The 18,014-nt window shown below is 40.3% G+C and overlaps 2 protein-coding genes across 2 annotated transcripts; one reads left to right on the forward strand and one right to left on the reverse strand.

Moving 5' to 3' along the window:
• Nucleotides 1–268: 268 nt before the first annotated feature.
• On the reverse strand, nucleotides 269–8,652 carry LOC147338092 (uncharacterized). The gene is made up of 7 exons (XM_086257736.1): nucleotides 8,492–8,652; nucleotides 5,807–7,025; nucleotides 5,587–5,729; nucleotides 1,539–1,977; nucleotides 1,287–1,422; nucleotides 963–1,162; nucleotides 269–780 (listed from the first exon to the last, which is right to left on the reverse strand). Exons 2-7 carry the CDS (start codon nucleotides 6,611–6,613, stop codon nucleotides 532–534), a joined length of 1,974 nt encoding a protein of 657 aa, XP_086113862.1. The 5' UTR covers nucleotides 6,614–7,025; nucleotides 8,492–8,652; the 3' UTR covers nucleotides 269–531.
• Nucleotides 8,120–18,008, forward strand: rad9a (RAD9 checkpoint clamp component A). The gene is made up of 12 exons (XM_086257748.1): nucleotides 8,120–8,380; nucleotides 8,499–8,569; nucleotides 8,734–8,807; nucleotides 8,915–8,963; nucleotides 11,187–11,301; nucleotides 14,478–14,577; nucleotides 14,829–14,935; nucleotides 15,062–15,168; nucleotides 15,360–15,424; nucleotides 15,517–15,615; nucleotides 16,287–16,527; nucleotides 17,592–18,008. The coding sequence occupies exons 1-12, from the start codon at nucleotides 8,347–8,349 to the stop codon at nucleotides 17,697–17,699; spliced, it is 1,170 nt and encodes a 389-aa protein (XP_086113874.1). The 5' UTR covers nucleotides 8,120–8,346; the 3' UTR covers nucleotides 17,700–18,008.
• Nucleotides 18,009–18,014: the final 6 nt, after the last annotated feature.

Below are 18,014 nucleotides of genomic sequence, written 5' to 3' on the forward strand. Positions count from 1 at the left end.
AAGGAGCACAAGGAGGAACATCTGAATCAACAAAATGCTTTCAGCACATTCAGCTGTTGGGTTACTGCAGCATAGTCCTTAGTTTGGATCACTAGTGCAACTGGAAAAGTCTTTAACCTCTGCTCAAACTTTGCTTAATAAAGCAGGAACAATAAGAAAAAGAAAGACAAAAATATCCACTTATAAAGCTTTCTGTGTGCACTGCAGAAAATATAAATATAAATATATATATATATATATATATATATAAATATATATGTATATCCCAATATAGTATTTATTTCCCTTATTGCATCTTAAAATCAAAACATTTCAGAAAATAAATGAGGGAAAAAGTGATTACGTATCCACGCCAGGCCTACTACTGGTCAGATATGACTTTTTGAAATACTGTCACATTAAAAAAAAAAAGTTTTCAAAGCAGAGCAACCTGCTCTTGAGACAAACTGTATCCCCTTAAGTTTATTTGTTTAATTTATAGAACGCAAAGTCCGTGAGAATGAACCCAGCACGCAGACAGTTTTACAGTCACTATCTGCGTTTCTTGTTTGTGTTCTTCCTCTTCAGAGCCAGTATCCACGCAGGGAGGGCTGTCCGCCGGGCCGGTGCCTCCTCCCCTGCCGCTACCGGATGCACTTCACACTCCTGCTCTGTCACCGAGTCCTCATCTGTAGCTGCTGAGTCATCCTCCAAGTCTGAAGTGTCCAGATCCATGTCTGGAGGTTCTATGGCCACCACTTCCTCCGCAAAACGAACCCGGCGGTTCTCCTCCACTCTCCTCTGAACCGAGAAAGAAGCACGAAACACAAAAAAGTTACAGAGAATTTAGCATCTGATTAAATATTACAGAGACTGAATGATTTCCTCAAGTTTTTTCAAATCATTTCATTAATTTTATTTGTGGATGTTGACATTTTAAAATTTCCAACCACAAGGAGGCGCTGCGATACACACTATCTTACCCTTTTATTCACTGTCTCCATTGAGGACTCCGACTCGGGGGATACGGGGTATTTGAGGACACCATGGGGCGCTCGAGCCAAAGGATTAAAAGCAGTTGGGGAGAGAGAGGCTGAATGAGAGTTTACGTTCTCGTGCTCTGACTCTCCTGTGTCAACCATCATCTGGCTGCTCGTAGGATTCAGTGAAGACATGTCCCCTTCTGTAAAACAAAAGAGACAACTTGATTTCCTGAACAGCCACCAAATTAAATCGCTCAAACAATAAAAACTCTTTAATAATAACTGATCATTAATGTTGCTGTTGGAGTATTAAGCTGTTCTGACCTCTGTCTGTCTGCTCTCCATCACTTATTTTGTCGGCTTGAAGCCTGTCGTCTCTCCTGTCAGCCGACTGATGCTGTCTCTTTCTGTTGAGGGTGACTCGGCTCTTCAACGCCTTGTTAAGCGGATTTTTTGTAGACTGCAAAGGACAAGAGAGAATGGGAGAATCACAAAGTTGTCATATTGATAATATAGATATTCTTTTTTATATTAACTGGATGAACATGAGATATTTTTTGTTTATGAATATCTTACCACTACAAATGATGGAGGTCTTATTTGCTGTTCCAGTCTGCTCGCTCCAGACTGCATATGTGGGTAGTTGTGACCATCTTCCATTGCTTCTGAAGGGTCAGTCTGATGTAGTTTTCCACCTGAAATGTCCGTACTTGCAGCTGGGAAAGCATTAGGCAATGTTTGCGCCATGCTGAAATCTGTGGCCCGTGATGACTCTGTGCTCCTGAAGCTCCACTGGTTGCCCCCACTGCCAAGTTGGTTCAAAATCCCATTTGACGGAGTGCTACTGTGAGGATTTAGTTGGTTTGGGGGTTGGCCCATTGGGTCCTCTAATGGTCTCTGATTTGCTGATGAGGATGAAAGGCTGGGACTGAGGAACTTAGCCCACTCTTGGCCCTTAGTGATCTCTTCCAGCAGACTGAATGACCCGAGGCCTAATTCAAAGTCACTGGCAGGTCTGAAACGGGACAAAATCTTCATTAAACTCAAAAATTCAGTATACAAATCCCATCACTACCAACAGCACAAAGAGATTTTTATTTAAAATAACCCAAAATAACATTTCAGAGTTCACTCAGATGAGGTGTGATGTTATAAAAGGTCCTTGAATACAGTTAGCTCCATAACTTTGTATTTTTGAGGTTTTACCTCTGTACATCACCACGGTTGATTTTAAACAAACAATCAACACATTATTAGAAAGAAATTGGCATTAAGTTTTTAGGAAAGGGTCATTTTTATGCATAGAGGTTCAAAATTAATGAGACAACTGACTGACAAGCAGTAGAGGCCTGCTCCCTTGTTATTTTATGACAAGTGAAGAAAGCATAATATCTCAAACTGATTCAAAGTGTTAAAATTGCATTTTATTTTTCACTGTACTTTTAAATGAGTCCCAAAGAGATGTCTGTGCAAGTGAGGGAGGCTGAAAAACAAAACAAAATAAACATCTTAGAGAGAGCAAAAGCTTCAGCAGTGTCCAAATCAACAATCTGTTTCATTCTTATAAAGAATGAATACAGTGGCCTCCTTCAGCAACACCGAAATGCCTGAAGGCCCTAAGGAGACAACTGCAGTGAATGATGACAGAATTATTTCCATGGTTAACAAAAACAACTTCACTCAACTCATCAACTAACCAAGTCAAGAACTTTCTCAAGGAGGTAGGTGTATCATTATCAAAGACTACAATCAAGAGACGCCTTCGTGAATAGAAACAGGGGGTTTACAACAAGGTGCAAACTACTGATTACACTCAAGAGCAAGAAGCCCAAATTAGACTTTGCCAGAAAACATGTGGTTTTGAAAAATTCTTTGGACCTTGCACCACAATGATGGAAAGAGAAAACTGTGGAGAAGGACAGAAACATCTCATGATCCTCATGAGTGTACCACATCATCTGTCAAACATGGTGGAAGCAGTGTTACAGTATAGGCATGTACAGCTGGAGCTGGGTCACTGGTCTTTATTAGTGATGTGACTGCTAAAAGAAGCAGCCGGATAAATTGTGAAGTGTGCAGGGCTCTACTCTCTGCTCCGATTCAACCAAATGCTCCAAAACTGATCATGACACTGTTTCATGGTGCAAATGGAGATTACAATCATACTCCAAAAGCAACCCAAGAGTTTCTCAAGGCAAAGACATGGGTATTCTTTGATGGCCAAGTCAGTCACCTGCGCCTAACAGAGGATGCTTTTCAGTTACCAAAAACTAAACTGAAACCAGAGAGACCCACGAACAGCTGTAGGGGACTACGGTAAAGGTCAGGCAGAGCATCGCAAGGGAAGAAACACAGCATTTCAAATCAAGTCAAGTAAATGGCCTGTATTTGCTTTACTTAGTCCCTTAGGACCCCAAAGCGCTTTACACTACATTCAGTCATCCACCCATTCACACACACATACAGGTGATGGCAAGCTACATTGTAGCCACGGCTGCACTGGGGCGCACTGACAGAGGCGAGACTGCCGGACACTGGCGCCACCGGGCCCTCTGACCTTCTGACCACCACTAGTAGGCAACAGTGTCTTGCCCAAGGACACAACGACCGAGACTGTCAGAGCCAGGGTTCGAACCGGCAGCCTTCCGATTACAAGACGAACTGCCAACTCTTGAGCCACGATCGCACCAAGTGGCTTTTATTGTCATTTCGACCATGTACAGTGGTACAGTACAGAGTGAAATGCGACAGCGTTCCTCCGAGACCCTGGTGCTACAGTGCAACACTAGACAGAACAGGGCAATATAGACACAACACAGTGCAATGGAAATGTGCAAAATGCTGAGTATTGTGCAAAAGTAACTTGGTGTCTATAGGGGTGTCTGCACGTGTGTGTGTGTGTGTGTGTGTGTGTGTGTGTGTGTGTGTGTGTGTGTGTGTGTGTGTGTGTGGTTAATATGAGATACTACATATAAGTGCTTGGTAGTCACATGCATGAAGGTGTGCGTGTGTGTGTCAGTCCAGTCACTGAGTGTTCAGGAGTCCGACGGCTTGGGGGAAGAAACTGTTCCGTTGGTCACTGTATGCAAATAATTTTAATCCAAGTATTAAAAACTGAATTTATATTTAAAATTATCTTAGTACAACCAATTACTTTTGATCTCCTGAAATTCCTAAACAGCTAATGCAACATTTTTGTAAAGCCCCAGTGTGCAGAAACAAAATAACAAAAATTGTCATTATCCAACAACTTTAATGAAAGAAATCTCTCAGCAGATTAAATTCTTAAAGTTCTGTTTGCTCCTTGTCCAGGCTGTCCTGGAGAAAGCTTTTGTCAATACACAGAAAATGTCCTGTTTTATTTGTTTACCTTACTGTGGTCTTCTTGTAAAAACCAGACATGCCTATAGTAGATAGTAAAAGAACAGGAACTTGTGTTTATCTGTTCTTCATTACTGTATAATGAATGACTGTGGGGAAGGTCTTTATCACTAGAACAAGCTGTAAAGTTTATGAAAATACAGTTAAAAGTCAAAAATGTATGCCCTACTTCACATTTTCTTTGCCAGTTCGATTCTCACCCACGGGCCTCATGTTTGACTAAATTCTATTAGCAAGTATTACTGTTTAGTCCACTGCGCCATAGAGCTCTACTGTTTCCCTAGAAATGTAGCCATATACATAAAACACATCAATGACACACACTGTGGCAGTAGTTTACAGTAGTTTACAGTAGTTTACATGGGCCTTCATGGACCAACTAAGCTTACAAGCTAACTCGATACAACAGAAATGCTGACCAGAGCAAATTTTATAAACCTTTTTTGTTGTTGTTGCTGCCTGTTGTTATTTGTTTTTAGCCCCTGAGACACCACCAGTCAAGTATCAGATGTTTTTATATGGCTTTAAGGCTTGTTTTTATCTTTTGTCGTTGGTCAAATTTGCAATTTTACAATTTCTAAGCTATTTCATATTCTCTACGGCCTACTTTTCATGCTCTCATTTCCAGCAAGTAGGGCTCAGGCAGCATTTCCTGTACATTACATATACTACAGACCAGTTTTGCACCACTTCTACATCGCTTGATTATGTTTTTGTAGTGTTCCTTAATCTTCCTCAAGATCCAGCTAGCTAAGTCTACCTGTTTTAGGAAATTACAAATCCTTCAAAATGAAAGCTACATATATGGGAGTTATTTTAATTATTTATGTCTCTAGTAGGAAAAACATAAAGCAAACAAACTTGGCTTCGGTAAGCGAGTATCTTTCCATCTTGTGTGTTAAGTCCTAATGAGAGAATCATTCTTTATGAGTTACTTGCTGTGTACATCTGTTTCCTTTAATAGCAGGTTATAAAAAAAATCTCATTGTACACAGCATGAAAGTTTGTAATGACACATGCTGTCAGTGACAGGGTGTGTTTGGCACTTCAGACCACAGACACACATCAAGGGTAAAGATATCTGATGGCTGGAAACATCTCAAATGCTTCACATATCTTACTGCTGACGTTTCAGAGCAAATAAAGCCAAAAAAAAACTGTTCGGCTTTCAGTTTGTGCCATGCTGCTAGAGTGCAGGTTTGGATGTATTTGTGCAATTTAGGATCATTTGTGTGCCTGTTACCTGATGTGGCTGTCGTTAGTGGCGTCCTCTGTGCGTGCAGGAAGCATTTTACTGGCTCCACTGGTGTCCAGTGAACGGAGGGTCCTTTTGTCCTTATTTGACGCATTGATGAGGCTTTCTGTAACCTGGTTTGGGTGTGAAATCTGCGTGAAAAAACAAGTTGCAGTGTCACTTCAAGATTTCTTTTTTTATCATTATATAACAAAACCACACTACTCACCTCAGGTTCCTCCCCACTCTTCTGGTCTCCTATGCTTCCTTCTTCTTCTTTTCCCTTTTTTCCTTGTCTGTCCTTCCATCGCTCCTTGAGCCTCTGCGTCCACCTTCTGGTTTTATTCTCAGATGATCTCTGTTTCCTCCTCATGCTACTGTTTGTTGTTTTTTGACTGTCTGAGGCAACCTGCGTATCTTTGTTTTCTGCCATCGCTCCAAATCCTCCATTTCCTACAATTAACGCTTTATTGTCTTGACCTCCTGCGAAAGGGTCTGTGTTTTTCGCGGCCCACAGGTAGACTTTAGGTTTAAAGCCCTGCTCCTGGTTCTCATTCACTCCCATGCTTTGGGCAGCATCTGTGTTAGGAGGCATGCTTCTTTTCATTGCAGAATTGCCAAAACTCCACTTCTCACTATCAGTCCTCTCAAAGGAAGCATCTTTAAGTGATGTGGTAGGAAACAGCTGCCCTGTTACTGTTGGGGCGATCGCAGGCTGTGTCGCCTGTCCCATAACCCTGCTATCACCAGTGTCACCAACACTGTTGTCTTTCTGGGAGGGGAAGGAAATAAAACCCCTGTCCACCCCACCTCCATGACCGGGCTGCTGTAGATGACTAAATTTGAAGTTAAAGTTGCTGTCTGCAGCAGGGCTCCTGACCTTATTTGAAGGGATGCCATTAGTACCTGGGCTGCTGTTTTCTGGTCCAAGAGTGTGCCGGTGCCCCTGGCCCTCTCTTTCCGACTGCAGCTTCAGTTTCTGCAGCATGGACTGCAGCAGGGCCTGGGAGTCTGCTGGATTAGGTGACTGAGACATCTAGTAACACAACCTCTAAGTCTTCTAAATCCAGAAGTCGCAGAAACGCGTGTCAACACCACAGTGAAACTGGATACACAAGGACGGACTCTATGCAAATAATATAATTCGTCGCTTTACAACCAGCATGACAAGAGGAAAAATACCTTTGTGTAGAAGATATCACTCTTTGGTCCAGTTTTTGTTAGAAAGACACCTGTTATGGCTGCTTTCGCCTTTCTGAATAATCCAATCCCTTTCCATGACAATGTAGTTGCTTCATAGCAAATATGAAGAAAGATCCACCTCTTCCAGTTAAATGTCCAGAGGTACAAATCCTTCTTCTTCTTCTCTGTGTAAACTGCTGCTTCTTATGCTGCCTCCACTAATGCTCAATCCTCAAGAAGAGCAGCAGAAGTCTTCTTCTGTTGTTCTGCAACAAAGAGATATAAGCTTTTGGTGTTTTTTCCCTATTTTCAAAAGTCTCTCGCTTTTACTAAATGCCCATAGTTCCATTACACTACTGGTGTTGTAGTCACACCTCTTCTCCAGCAGCCACTTATATCACTGGTAATGGGAGGAGAGACTGTGAATGGCTGCGTTCCTCAGATATTACAAACTGAAGCAGACCAACAAGAAAGACCAGTAAGGTGAGATAATTGTTTGCTGACTCTAACTCTCTCCCACTGTGTGTATTTCTGCCCATCTTTGTATTTTGCCCTCCCTTCCTTCCCATTTCTCTACTTGTAACGCTTGCTCACTCAAGTGCACACACACCCTCTGTGACCTGTAACTGATAATTATAGGGCGTTCTTAAGAGCAGCCGCTATGAATGTGCCTGCCAAATTAAAGATATAGGAAAATGTCTGCACTGAGCTTTGCAATAACCTATTTTATATCAACTCTGTGAAAAATGCTGTCACAGAGGCCTTTGCTACTGTTGTCGAAATAAAGTAATAGATTCTCCAAACATGCAGTGTACTTCAGCTTGGAGAACACCATGCAATCTTTCTTATAGGTTTGTTAACCACCAGCTATATTGTTCTCCACTGCAAGTCATTAAAAAATGCTGCCGCCCTGATAAACTTTTAACTGTTTTAATTATATTTCAGCCAACTACTATGCATTTAAAAGCACAGTAATTGTACTGCCTTCTTTCTGACTGAAGGTTTAGAGTATAAGATTAAGTAGGTACACTACAGTACTTGAAAAGCTACTTTCCTATTCTGACATGAACTTATTTAATAATTATCAAGTTGCTAATCATTAAGTAAAGTTTATATAACAATTAGTAACAATGTACATCTTTATCCATTACAATTATACCTTTTTTTTTTTGTTTTTCGTCACGCTATCTTTATATATTTCTAATCCGGACGATCATAAAAAACCAGCCCCGAAGATGCAGTGAAGAAAAACACAAGTGGCAGAAATGTTCACTTAGAAACTAAGTGCGCATGTGCAGCGTCAAACGCACGCCCCCTTTAAGTTGCCGTGTATCTGATTGGTCCGCACTTTGTAAGCGGGCAATGGCGGCGTAAACAACGCTGATATCGATGAAAGAGACACTGCTTAACCGAGTAAAATAAACTTAGACTGGAAATAAACGGAGTATGCTTTCGGTAGGAAGATTTGCTCTCGGCGTGGAAACGATTAAAACGCCGTCTTGTGTACTTCTCGGTGATGCTTAGCCGCTCGTTTTGGCTAACTTTTAGCCAAATGTGCTAACTTAGCGGAAAAGTGAGTTTGCAGAGATGCACTGTATCGTAACGGGAGGAAACGTGAAAGGTAGCAAACATTTCCTGAATATTAAACACAGTCTCTAACTAGAACATGTGTCATTGATTAGATGTTGCTAATAATTATCTTGTGTGTGTTTGTTGGTGGGTGTGTCTGTACCGTCCAGTACTGGCCAAAGCCGTCCATTCTCTGTCCAGGATCGGCGATGAGCTGTATGTTGAGCCTCAGGAAGATGGGGTGAGCTGTTCTGACACTGACTTGCACACCATCACTTCCTCTTACAATGCAGATAGGCTTGTTGCTTCCTGTGGGTGCACACTTTGCGTCAATGAAAAAAGTTGATTTGTTGGTCTCTCTCTCTCTCTCTCTCTCTCTCTCTCTCTCTCTCTCTCGTGTCGTAGCTGGCCCTGCGGTCTGTGAACTCCTCTCGGTCGGCTTATGCTTGCTTCCTGTTCGCACCACTCTTCTTCAGCAGGTGCAGACTACATGCCTGTGTTTATAAATGGCATCTTTGTGTGAGAGAAAAAGAAAGCGTGTATATGAGTGAACTTCTGCCTTTTATACCTCTGTTTTTCTGTGCAGGTACTCCATTACTAGTGGGGATAACTTCCGCTGCAAGATGGCAATAAAGGTGTGAGAGAATTAGATAATCTACTGTTTTTCAAGGCTTTATATAGTCTGGGTGTGACATTAATTACATTTTAGTAGATAATGTGGTTCCCAAACTTTCATGATGACATAACACCCAAAGTTATTATAGAATTCGTTTCTTATCTACAACAGTTATGATATATCAGAGGTGTGCAACGTATTGAAGGCATTAAGGTTCCAGTTACAATCTTGTGAAAAAGAGTTCCCACAGGTCTTTGTTACTCACAGTTAGACCCGTGAAATTAAGTACACCCCATGATTCAGTAGCTCGTAGAACCACCTATAGGAGCAATCACTTGAAGTTTATGAGTCGCTCATATTGTTTCAAAGTAATCGTTTTCTGTTTGACTTCACCAGTGTCTCAGATCATTGTCTCAGAGTTTTGGCCTACTGTTCTTTACAGTGTTGCTTCAGGACATCGCGGTTTGCGGGCATTCATTTATGCACAGTTCTCTTAAGGTCCCACCTCAGCAGTTCAGTTGGGGACAGGTCTAGAGCTTAATTATTCTCTTTTTCAGCCATTCCGTTGTAGATTTGCTTTAGTACTTGGGATTCTTGTCCTCCTGCACGATGCTGTTTGGGCCAAGTTTTGGCTGTCAGGCCGATGTCCTCACATTTCAGTTTGGAATACTTTGGTAAACAGAGGAGTTCATGGTCAACTCAATGAGTGGAAGGTGTCAGTGTCCTATGGCTGCAAAACAAGCTCAAATCATCACCTTCTCACCATCATACCTGACAGTTGGTATGAGGTGTTTGTGCTGATATGCTGTTTGGTTTTCACCAAACAGAGGTGGTTTCTTCAGTTGCAGGCCTAAGATGTGCTGCCATATTCTTTTACAGCCAGTAGAGGCTTTCTGCTGGCAACCCTTCCAAACAAGCCAAACTTGTTCAGTCTTTTTCTAATTGTACTGTTGTGAACTTTGACATTTAACTGCTAACTAAGGCCTGTAGAGTCTGAAATGTAGCTCTTGGATTTTTATTTTTTATTTTTGCAGTTTCTCTGTTCACTGCACAGTCTGTCACTGGTGTGAGTTTGCAGGGACGTCCACACCTGGAAGGATTGACAGCTGTCTTGAATGTTTTCCACTTGTAATTGTCCTCACCGTGGTCAAATTATTTGGAAATCGGTTTATAACGATTGTCAGATTGCTTTGCATCAACAATGGCTTCTTTAAGATCACTGCTGACATGTTCCATCCTTGGGATTGTGTTAACACACACCTGAATGCTCTAGACATGCAAACTACTCACATTTTGAATTGGATTACAAGCCCCTAGCAGTAAGACTGTATTTAGTTTATCTCAGGATTGCATAGAATCAGTCACTTGACTGTCACGGATCTCAATAAACATGCTTACCAAAGGCCCCTCAGGCAGGTTGTGATAAGTATCACTTCAGTTACTTTTCTTTTGTTTTCTAGTCTAGTTTGAATTCTTTTTAAGCTCACAGTTCATTTTAAATAACTACTCTGACCTTGCATTAAACCCGAAAGTCCCATCACAAAAAGTTCAACCACTCGATCACAAAAGATGTATTGAAACTAAAGCTGCCAGTCTGATTTTTGTCTAATAGTTTGGTCAGGTTTGCATTCATGTGACCACTACCAAAATGTGAAAAATGTAAATTTTAACTTTCTCTCTATATATTTTTTTCTCCTTTTCTCACTGGTTTACATTAATTCTCAGTCGCAGTTTGCCATGTTATGGAAATGTGGCTGATAGTTTCTTGATTACTTTGATTTTAAACATACTAAAGATAAACATCATACTTTCTCATAATGATTTTTTTGTTCCTTGTTTTTTTTTTTTTTTTGTTGCTGCTGCTGTTTTTCAAATTAACTGCATGATGGCAGTACTTGGGCCTCCCTGATGTAACTACAGTTAGGAATAGCAGATCTTATTCTTGGGATTGAGAGCGTAGTCTTGTATCTGCTGACAGCTTCAAATGCCTCCTTTCCTGTCGTGTTACCACCCAACGGTTGTGGTTATCTGTGTTCAAGTTTTGCAAAAACCTCACAGCTTCCTCGTATTAACAGTTGTACTTAGCAGTTATATTAGAGAGTGAATTGTGTGTCACTTGTCAGAAACAGCAAACATATTGATTTAGATACCATTTGAGTGTGACTAAAATGTTGATTCCTGTTGATTGTACCAGAGTGTGTCATTGCATATTGATAAGCATTATTTCCCCCCTGTGTTTCAGAGTGTACAGTCTGTGTTCAGATCTCTGACAACTTTGGAGAAGACGGTGGAAAAGTGTCACATCGATCTCGACAAACAGAAGGACCGTCTCACCTTCACCCTGCACTGCAAGCACGGTATCAGTGATTCACTTCATTATCAGATCATTCAAAGTGTTTTCCATATATGATTTAAGAAGGCTTACAACTCATTCAGGCATGTAGAATGGTGCTGGTTTCAAACCCAGAGGTGAGGGAACACATCCAGTTCTTACATTACAGGGCGATCGTGGCTCAAGAGTTGGCAGTTTGTCTTGTAATCGAAAGGTTGCCGGTTCGAGCCCCGGCTCGGGCAGTCTTGGTCGTTGTGTCCTTGGGCAAGACATTTCACCTACCCCCTACTGGTCTTGGCCAGAGGGGCCGATGGCGCGATATGGCAGCCTCGCTTCTGTCAGTCTGCCCCAGGGCAGCTGTGGCTACAACTGTAGCTTGTGTGTGAGAGTGAATGCTCGAAAAGCGCTATATAAATGCAATCTGTTATTATTATTATTATTATTATTATTATTATTACATCCTTGCATTGACCTACAGATAAATATAAGTGTTTATAATTCTGTATTTATAATATAATTATTTATCATTTATAAGTCCACCAGTACTGCGGAACCCAAATATATTAGAGATAAGTTCACTGAGTACAAATGTCAGGCCTGCAGGTCACTTAGTGCTGCACAGAGCTAAAACAAAACTTCTATAATCTCTTTGAAACTTAGAGGTGCCTCAACTGTAGCTATTTTAAATGAAAAACTACCCTTTTTCATATGGCTTTTACATGTATTTATTAAACTATACAGTACTGTGCAAAACTCTTGAGTCACTCCTTGTTTCTTTATATTTTGCTAATAAAAGAGGAAATAGGTGCAGTGATTTATTGAAACATGCAAACATACATGGAAATACAGTAAATCAGGCAAAAACTGTTTAATTGTAACAAGTTAGAAAGTCAGTATTTGCTATAAGTATCTTTATTCTTCAACACAGTCTGAACTCTTTGGCAGCTTTCTTGGTGTGTTTTTAAGTAGTCTTCAGGAATAGTTCTCCAGGCTTCATTCAAAGGTCTTATTTGGATGTTTGCTACCTTTTGTTCCGTTCTCTGTCAAGATGGTCCCACACTGCTTTAATAGTTTTGAGGTCCGGGTTCTGGCGAGCCCAATCCACGACTGAGAGTGTGTTTTTTCTATCCAAGTATGCTTTAACGGCTTTGGCAGTGTGTTTGGGATTATTACCATGCTGAAAAATGAAGCCATTGCCAATCAGACATTTTTTAGTTGATATTGTGAGGTGGATAAAAATCTGATGATACTTTTTTGGGTTCATAATTCAATTCAGTCTTAATTATATAGCAGCAAATCATAACAACAGTTGCCTCAAGGCACTTTATATGGTAAGATAAAGACTACAATAATACAAAGAGAACAGAGCCTGGGTCCACAGAAGAGGGGCCTAAAAGTAAGCCTGCTGTCTGAGAACAGCAAGCTCTAATGGGGTGATATGGCACTATAAGGTCATTAAGATAAGATGGGGCTTGATTATTCAAGATCTTGTATTTGAGGAGCAGGATTTTAAATTTGATTCTGGATTTAACAGGGATCCAACGAAGAGAGTCCGGTATAGGAGAAATATGTTCTCTCTTTCTAGTTCCTAACAGCACTTTTTCCACAGCATTTTGGATCAGCCGAAGGCTTTTCAGGAAGTTTTTAGGACATCCTGATAATAATGAATTACAGTAGTCCAGCTTAGAAGTAATAAAGGCATGAACTAGTTTTTCAGCATCACTCTGAGACAGGATGTTTCTAACTATTCTATTCCACAAATGGAAGAAAGCAGTGGTAGATATTTGTTTAATATGTGCATTGAAGGACATATCCTGGTCAAAAATGATTCCTCACAGTGTTACTGGAGACCATGTTAATGCCATCCAGAGTAAGAATCTGTCTCTGATTTTTTGGGCCGAGTACATTAACCACAGTTTTGTCTGAATTTAGAAGCAGAAAATTAGAGGTAATCCAGGTCTTTATGTCTTTAAAACGTTCCTTCAGTTTAACTAATTGATGTGTATTATCTGGCTTCATGGATAGGTAAAGTTGGGTGTCATCTATATAGCAGTGAAAATGTATGCTATGCCTTCTGATGATACTGCCTAAGGAAGGGAAGCCCGTGGAACTCCATAATTAACCTTAGCATGTGAAGAGGACTCTTCATTTACATGAACAGATTGGAGTCTATTAGATAGATATGATTAAAAAACAAGAGTCTTAAATAAATATCAATAGCACTGAAAGTAGCAGTAATGTTTTGAACGACTTTCATTCGTGAAGAAATTCATAAATAAAAGTTGTAACCATTATAGAAAGATATTATGTTTCGAGCAGCTCCAAACCATGACAGAGCCTCCACTGTATTTTACAGATGGCTGTAGACACTCACTGCTGTACCTCCTCTGCATATAATTATGATTATTTGGACCAAACTTAGAGTCATTAGTTCATAAGACCTGATGCAGCTGTCACAGTTATTGTCTAATTTCTCCTGACAGCCACATTTTTTGCTGATCTGACTTCAGTGAACAGTAGATGGATCAGATTTAGGGCCAGATGCATCTCTCAGGTCTTGTATGAGGTCTTTGCTGGATTTTCTTTCCTGTTCTTTCCATGTCTTAAGCCATGACTGTTCATCCACTGTGTATACTTTGGCTATTTGGGAATCACTTTCATGGAGCAAAAATGCGATTTTATGCCTCTCAAACTGTTACCTTTGGCATTTTTCATAGATTCAACTAAAGTAATGGGAATCTGTTACAGGCTGCTAATAACAAAGTGCCTAAAGATACAATTTAAAATGAGTTATTTGCTAAATTATCTGTTAAAATACACAGATTGGAAAATGCTCAGGTGAAAGCACTGGACTGAAAAAGGAATGAAGAAGAAGCCAGAAGACCTTCAGAAGGCCTGGAGAACTTTGGTCAAGAGCACTTAAAAAAATGGGACTTCTACACATTAATACATATCGGATTTTTGTGACACTTTGAATCCATAAATTCTGATTTCACATCAGTTTATAAATAATGTTTTGTGTCTTTTTATTTTATCTTCTGCCTGTAAAGCAACTCTTTTAATAACCTCTATAAACAAGTTGTTACATTGTACTTTTACATCTTGTTTACATTCACATATTTTGTATTTAATGAAGCCCATCGTGCTTTCATCTCATTGCTTTCTATTTGCTCACAAACTTGACGTGATTTTTCTTTACAGGCCTACTGAAGACACATAACCTGTCTTTCCAGGACAGCGAGAGCCTGCAGGCAGTGTTTGATAAGGACAGCTATGCCAATGTATTCAGAGCCCAGCCCAGGTCTGTAAAAATCTTTCTTCATAGTTTATTTTGCAAATCATGACAATGACAGTCTCCCACTTGCTTTTAATCTTTTATTTCCTTGTACTTGATGATGACAAACACTGTGTAGCTTTTTTTTAACACCAGGAAAAACATTTTTACATTTCAGTTGGTTGATTAAATGAATAAATAGATTTAAATAGTAAAATATATTTTAAGGGAGGTGTAACTTTGTAGCTGTAGCTAGATTTGATTTCTCTTGTTCTCAGGCTGCTGGTAGACACAGTCGTCCATTTTCCTCCATCTCTGGACGAAGTGACTGTGTCAGTGAGTGATGAACGGATGTGGGTCAGGAACCATGTGGAGGAAGAAGCAGGTGACAAGACTGATATGAAAAAGTTTCGCCAGCGTAGTAGTAAAGCAGGAACTGACATCTAATAATGCCATGCATTGCTATGTTTTAAAATCAGCTTTTTGTCCTCTTGTTTTTCTGCTCTCTCAGAGGCGTCCAAAGCCATGCTGACCGAGCTGTGTTTGGCTTCAGACGAGTTTGATCATTTTGCTGCCCAAGCTCACAACAGTGTGACTTTTTGTCTGAAGGAGTTGCGGGTGAGAGAAACGATATAGGGAAAGCACGAGAGAGTTGCGTAAGTTAGTTTGGGAGGGGGAGAGAGGTGGTTATCAGACCAGAGTGTGAAAGAAGTTATTTGGAGACCAGATGAAAGCACTTACAAGATGTTGTGGTGTTCTTGTAATGCTTGCATAGTTTGCAAAGTCACTAACTAGTATCTCTCATTCAGGGTTTACTAGTGTTTGCAGAATCAACTGGCCTCCCTGTTTCTATGTACTTGGACGAGCCGGGCAGGTGAGCATCGCCACCTGTGGGTTATTTTTTTTGATTACTTGTTTCTTCCTTTTTAATAACATAATTTTTTTCTGTGTCTGTTTGTGTGACAGCCCTGTGGTGCTTTCAGTAACGGACAGTGTCCTGGAAGGAAACTTTGTGCTGGCCACTCTTTCTGATGATCCCAGCCTTCGTAAAAATAGCAGCAAAGGGTAAAAACGACAAAACATATTTTTGTTGATTTGGGACGTTTTTTTCTCTTGCTTGTGAGCAGGAAGAAAAATGAAAACAAAACTAGTGTACCCTTCACACAATGGCTTATTAACAGCTCGGTGACAGGCAGGAAATTCTAAACGTTTACCCTACTGCGCCACCTGGTGGATCAGAGTGTAAATGAAGACAAATGCTGGAGGAGCCCATTTACATTTCATACTCGACATTTCCAGTTGTTGGAAATGGATTTTTATTATTTGCTCCAGGAGTTTAGACCAGGTTCTTAGTCCACCAGTTTGAATAAACTCTTTAAAAAAAACTGTGTTTATTCAGGTTTTCACATCTTGTCATTCTGAGGCTGAGAGGCTAAATCTGGAGAACTCATGTCACAGTTAACAGCTGTTTGTAGTTGCATCTTCACGCAATAAATGCACTCAGTATATTTATGGGAGTGAAAAACTAGAATGCCGTAGGCTTAATTGTTATGATATTGAGCTCTAAAATTGAAGCTGGTTAGTCATGTTGATTTGTTATTGTTTTGCAAGTCCAGAAAATCAAACGGTCACCATGAAGGTCAAAAGGAGCAAGAAAAGCTTTTTTTTTTTTTTTTAATCTTGTGTGTCATCTTTCTATCTGACTTGCACTCCAAACCGTCTGCTCCACCCCTCAGAGCACACACAGCAGCTCCACCCCCTCCCGATGACTTCATGAATGATGACATGGACTCATATCTAATCGCCATGGATACCAGTATTGCGCCAGGTCCCTCAAACACAGGTCCACCCCCGCCTTCATTATCTGGTGACACACGTTCAAAACGGCCTGCAGCAGTCAGCCACAAGGCAAGGATTCTCATCGAGGAGGCAGAAGAAGAAGAAACAGATGATTTAGACAGACTACCTAATAAAAAGGTATGCCTTAGGTTTCTCAGGCGTGTTAACAGGCTGTGGATTCACTTCAATGAATCAAAAAGACAGAAGTAAAATATTCTCGCACATACAAAAAGAAGCAGATTCTTTAAAAATTGAGTCGTCACAACTGTCCACATACAGTCCTCACGTGAAAAAGAAAGTACACGCACGCTCTTTTAATTTAGTTTTATGTGTCAGGCTGTAACAAAAAAATCAACTTGTTCTTATTAGGTCTTAAAATTAGCTAAATGCAACTTTAGATTAATAACAACTCATGAATTATTATCATTACTTACATGTTACACACAAGCAGTGCGTGTGTGTAACTAAATATATCCTCACTGCTTCCACAGAAATTGAGTGTGAAGATAAATACAGTAGCAGCCAAGTGCTGCTAATCAAATCCACTTGATTAACTGATTAACAGCAAGTGTGTTCACCTTTATAAAACCAGAGGTCTGGTTGTTTTTCTGGTCTGGAGCATTCAGGTGTTTGTTAATGCAGTGCCAGGGAGGAAAGACATCAGCAATAACCTTAGAGAAACAGTTGTTGCTGCCCATCAATCAGGTGAGGGTTATAAGACCATTTCCAGTCAACCTGAACTCCATCACTGTACAGTGAGGAAGATTATTCACAAGTGGAAAACCTTCAAGACAGCTCTCAGTGTTGTTGGAAGTGAAGGTCCTGGCAAATTCACCCAAAGGTCAGACCGTGCAGTTCTCAGACTCTATGGGCCTCAAGTTAGCATATCAAATGTTAAGGTTTATAAGGGTGTGATTAGAATAACGCTGAACAAGAATAGCTTGTTTGGAGGGTTGCTAGGCGAAAGAAACAATCCTCTCTAAAAACATGGCAGCACACCTTATGTTTGCAGAGTTGCTTCTGAACAAACCACAGAAACCTCTGGAACAAAGGCGTGCACATTTAAGCAGATATTTAATAAAAAAATAAACAAGTGATTGAATGTTTGTATATGCTCTCAAATTAATTAAATATTGGTATCTTAACATTTCGATAAATTGTAGTCTTTAATATATTTCCCTTGTGTGTGATTTTTCTCACAGTTTCGGTCGCTCTTCTTTGGATCGGTGCTTCCCCCGTCGTCTCAGTTGAGCACACAGCCGATGACTTCTCAAGAGGTGCTGGCCAGCGACAGTGAGGAAGAAAATTAAATAACTGCAGACTGATCGGCTAGAGGAGACATGGACTAAACTGACAGTGGGTGCATGTGCGTGCACTGTTAAACAAAGACACCTGGAGTACTTGAAGATAAAGAAATGAACACAAATTTTCATCCTTACTGGCCAGAACAAGTAGTACCTGGACCTGGTTAAATATGCAGAGGCCACCAGCCTCTAAATTCTCATTATGTAAAACTAGACATGAAGCAATTCCAATTTATTTTAATTTTGTGTTTGCCCAGTTTGTAATTAAGGTGCAGTGTAAAAGGTCCCACCGAATAAAGCAAACTTATTTTTCAATATATG

This window comes from Aulonocara sp. 'chitande type north' Nkhata Bay, linkage group LG2, assembly GCF_057382095.1.
Source record: "Aulonocara sp. 'chitande type north' Nkhata Bay isolate Kocher_YH1m ecotype deep benthic linkage group LG2, A_spYH_male_GT1.1, whole genome shotgun sequence".
Taxonomy (NCBI): domain Eukaryota; kingdom Metazoa; phylum Chordata; class Actinopteri; order Cichliformes; family Cichlidae; genus Aulonocara; species Aulonocara sp. 'chitande type north' Nkhata Bay.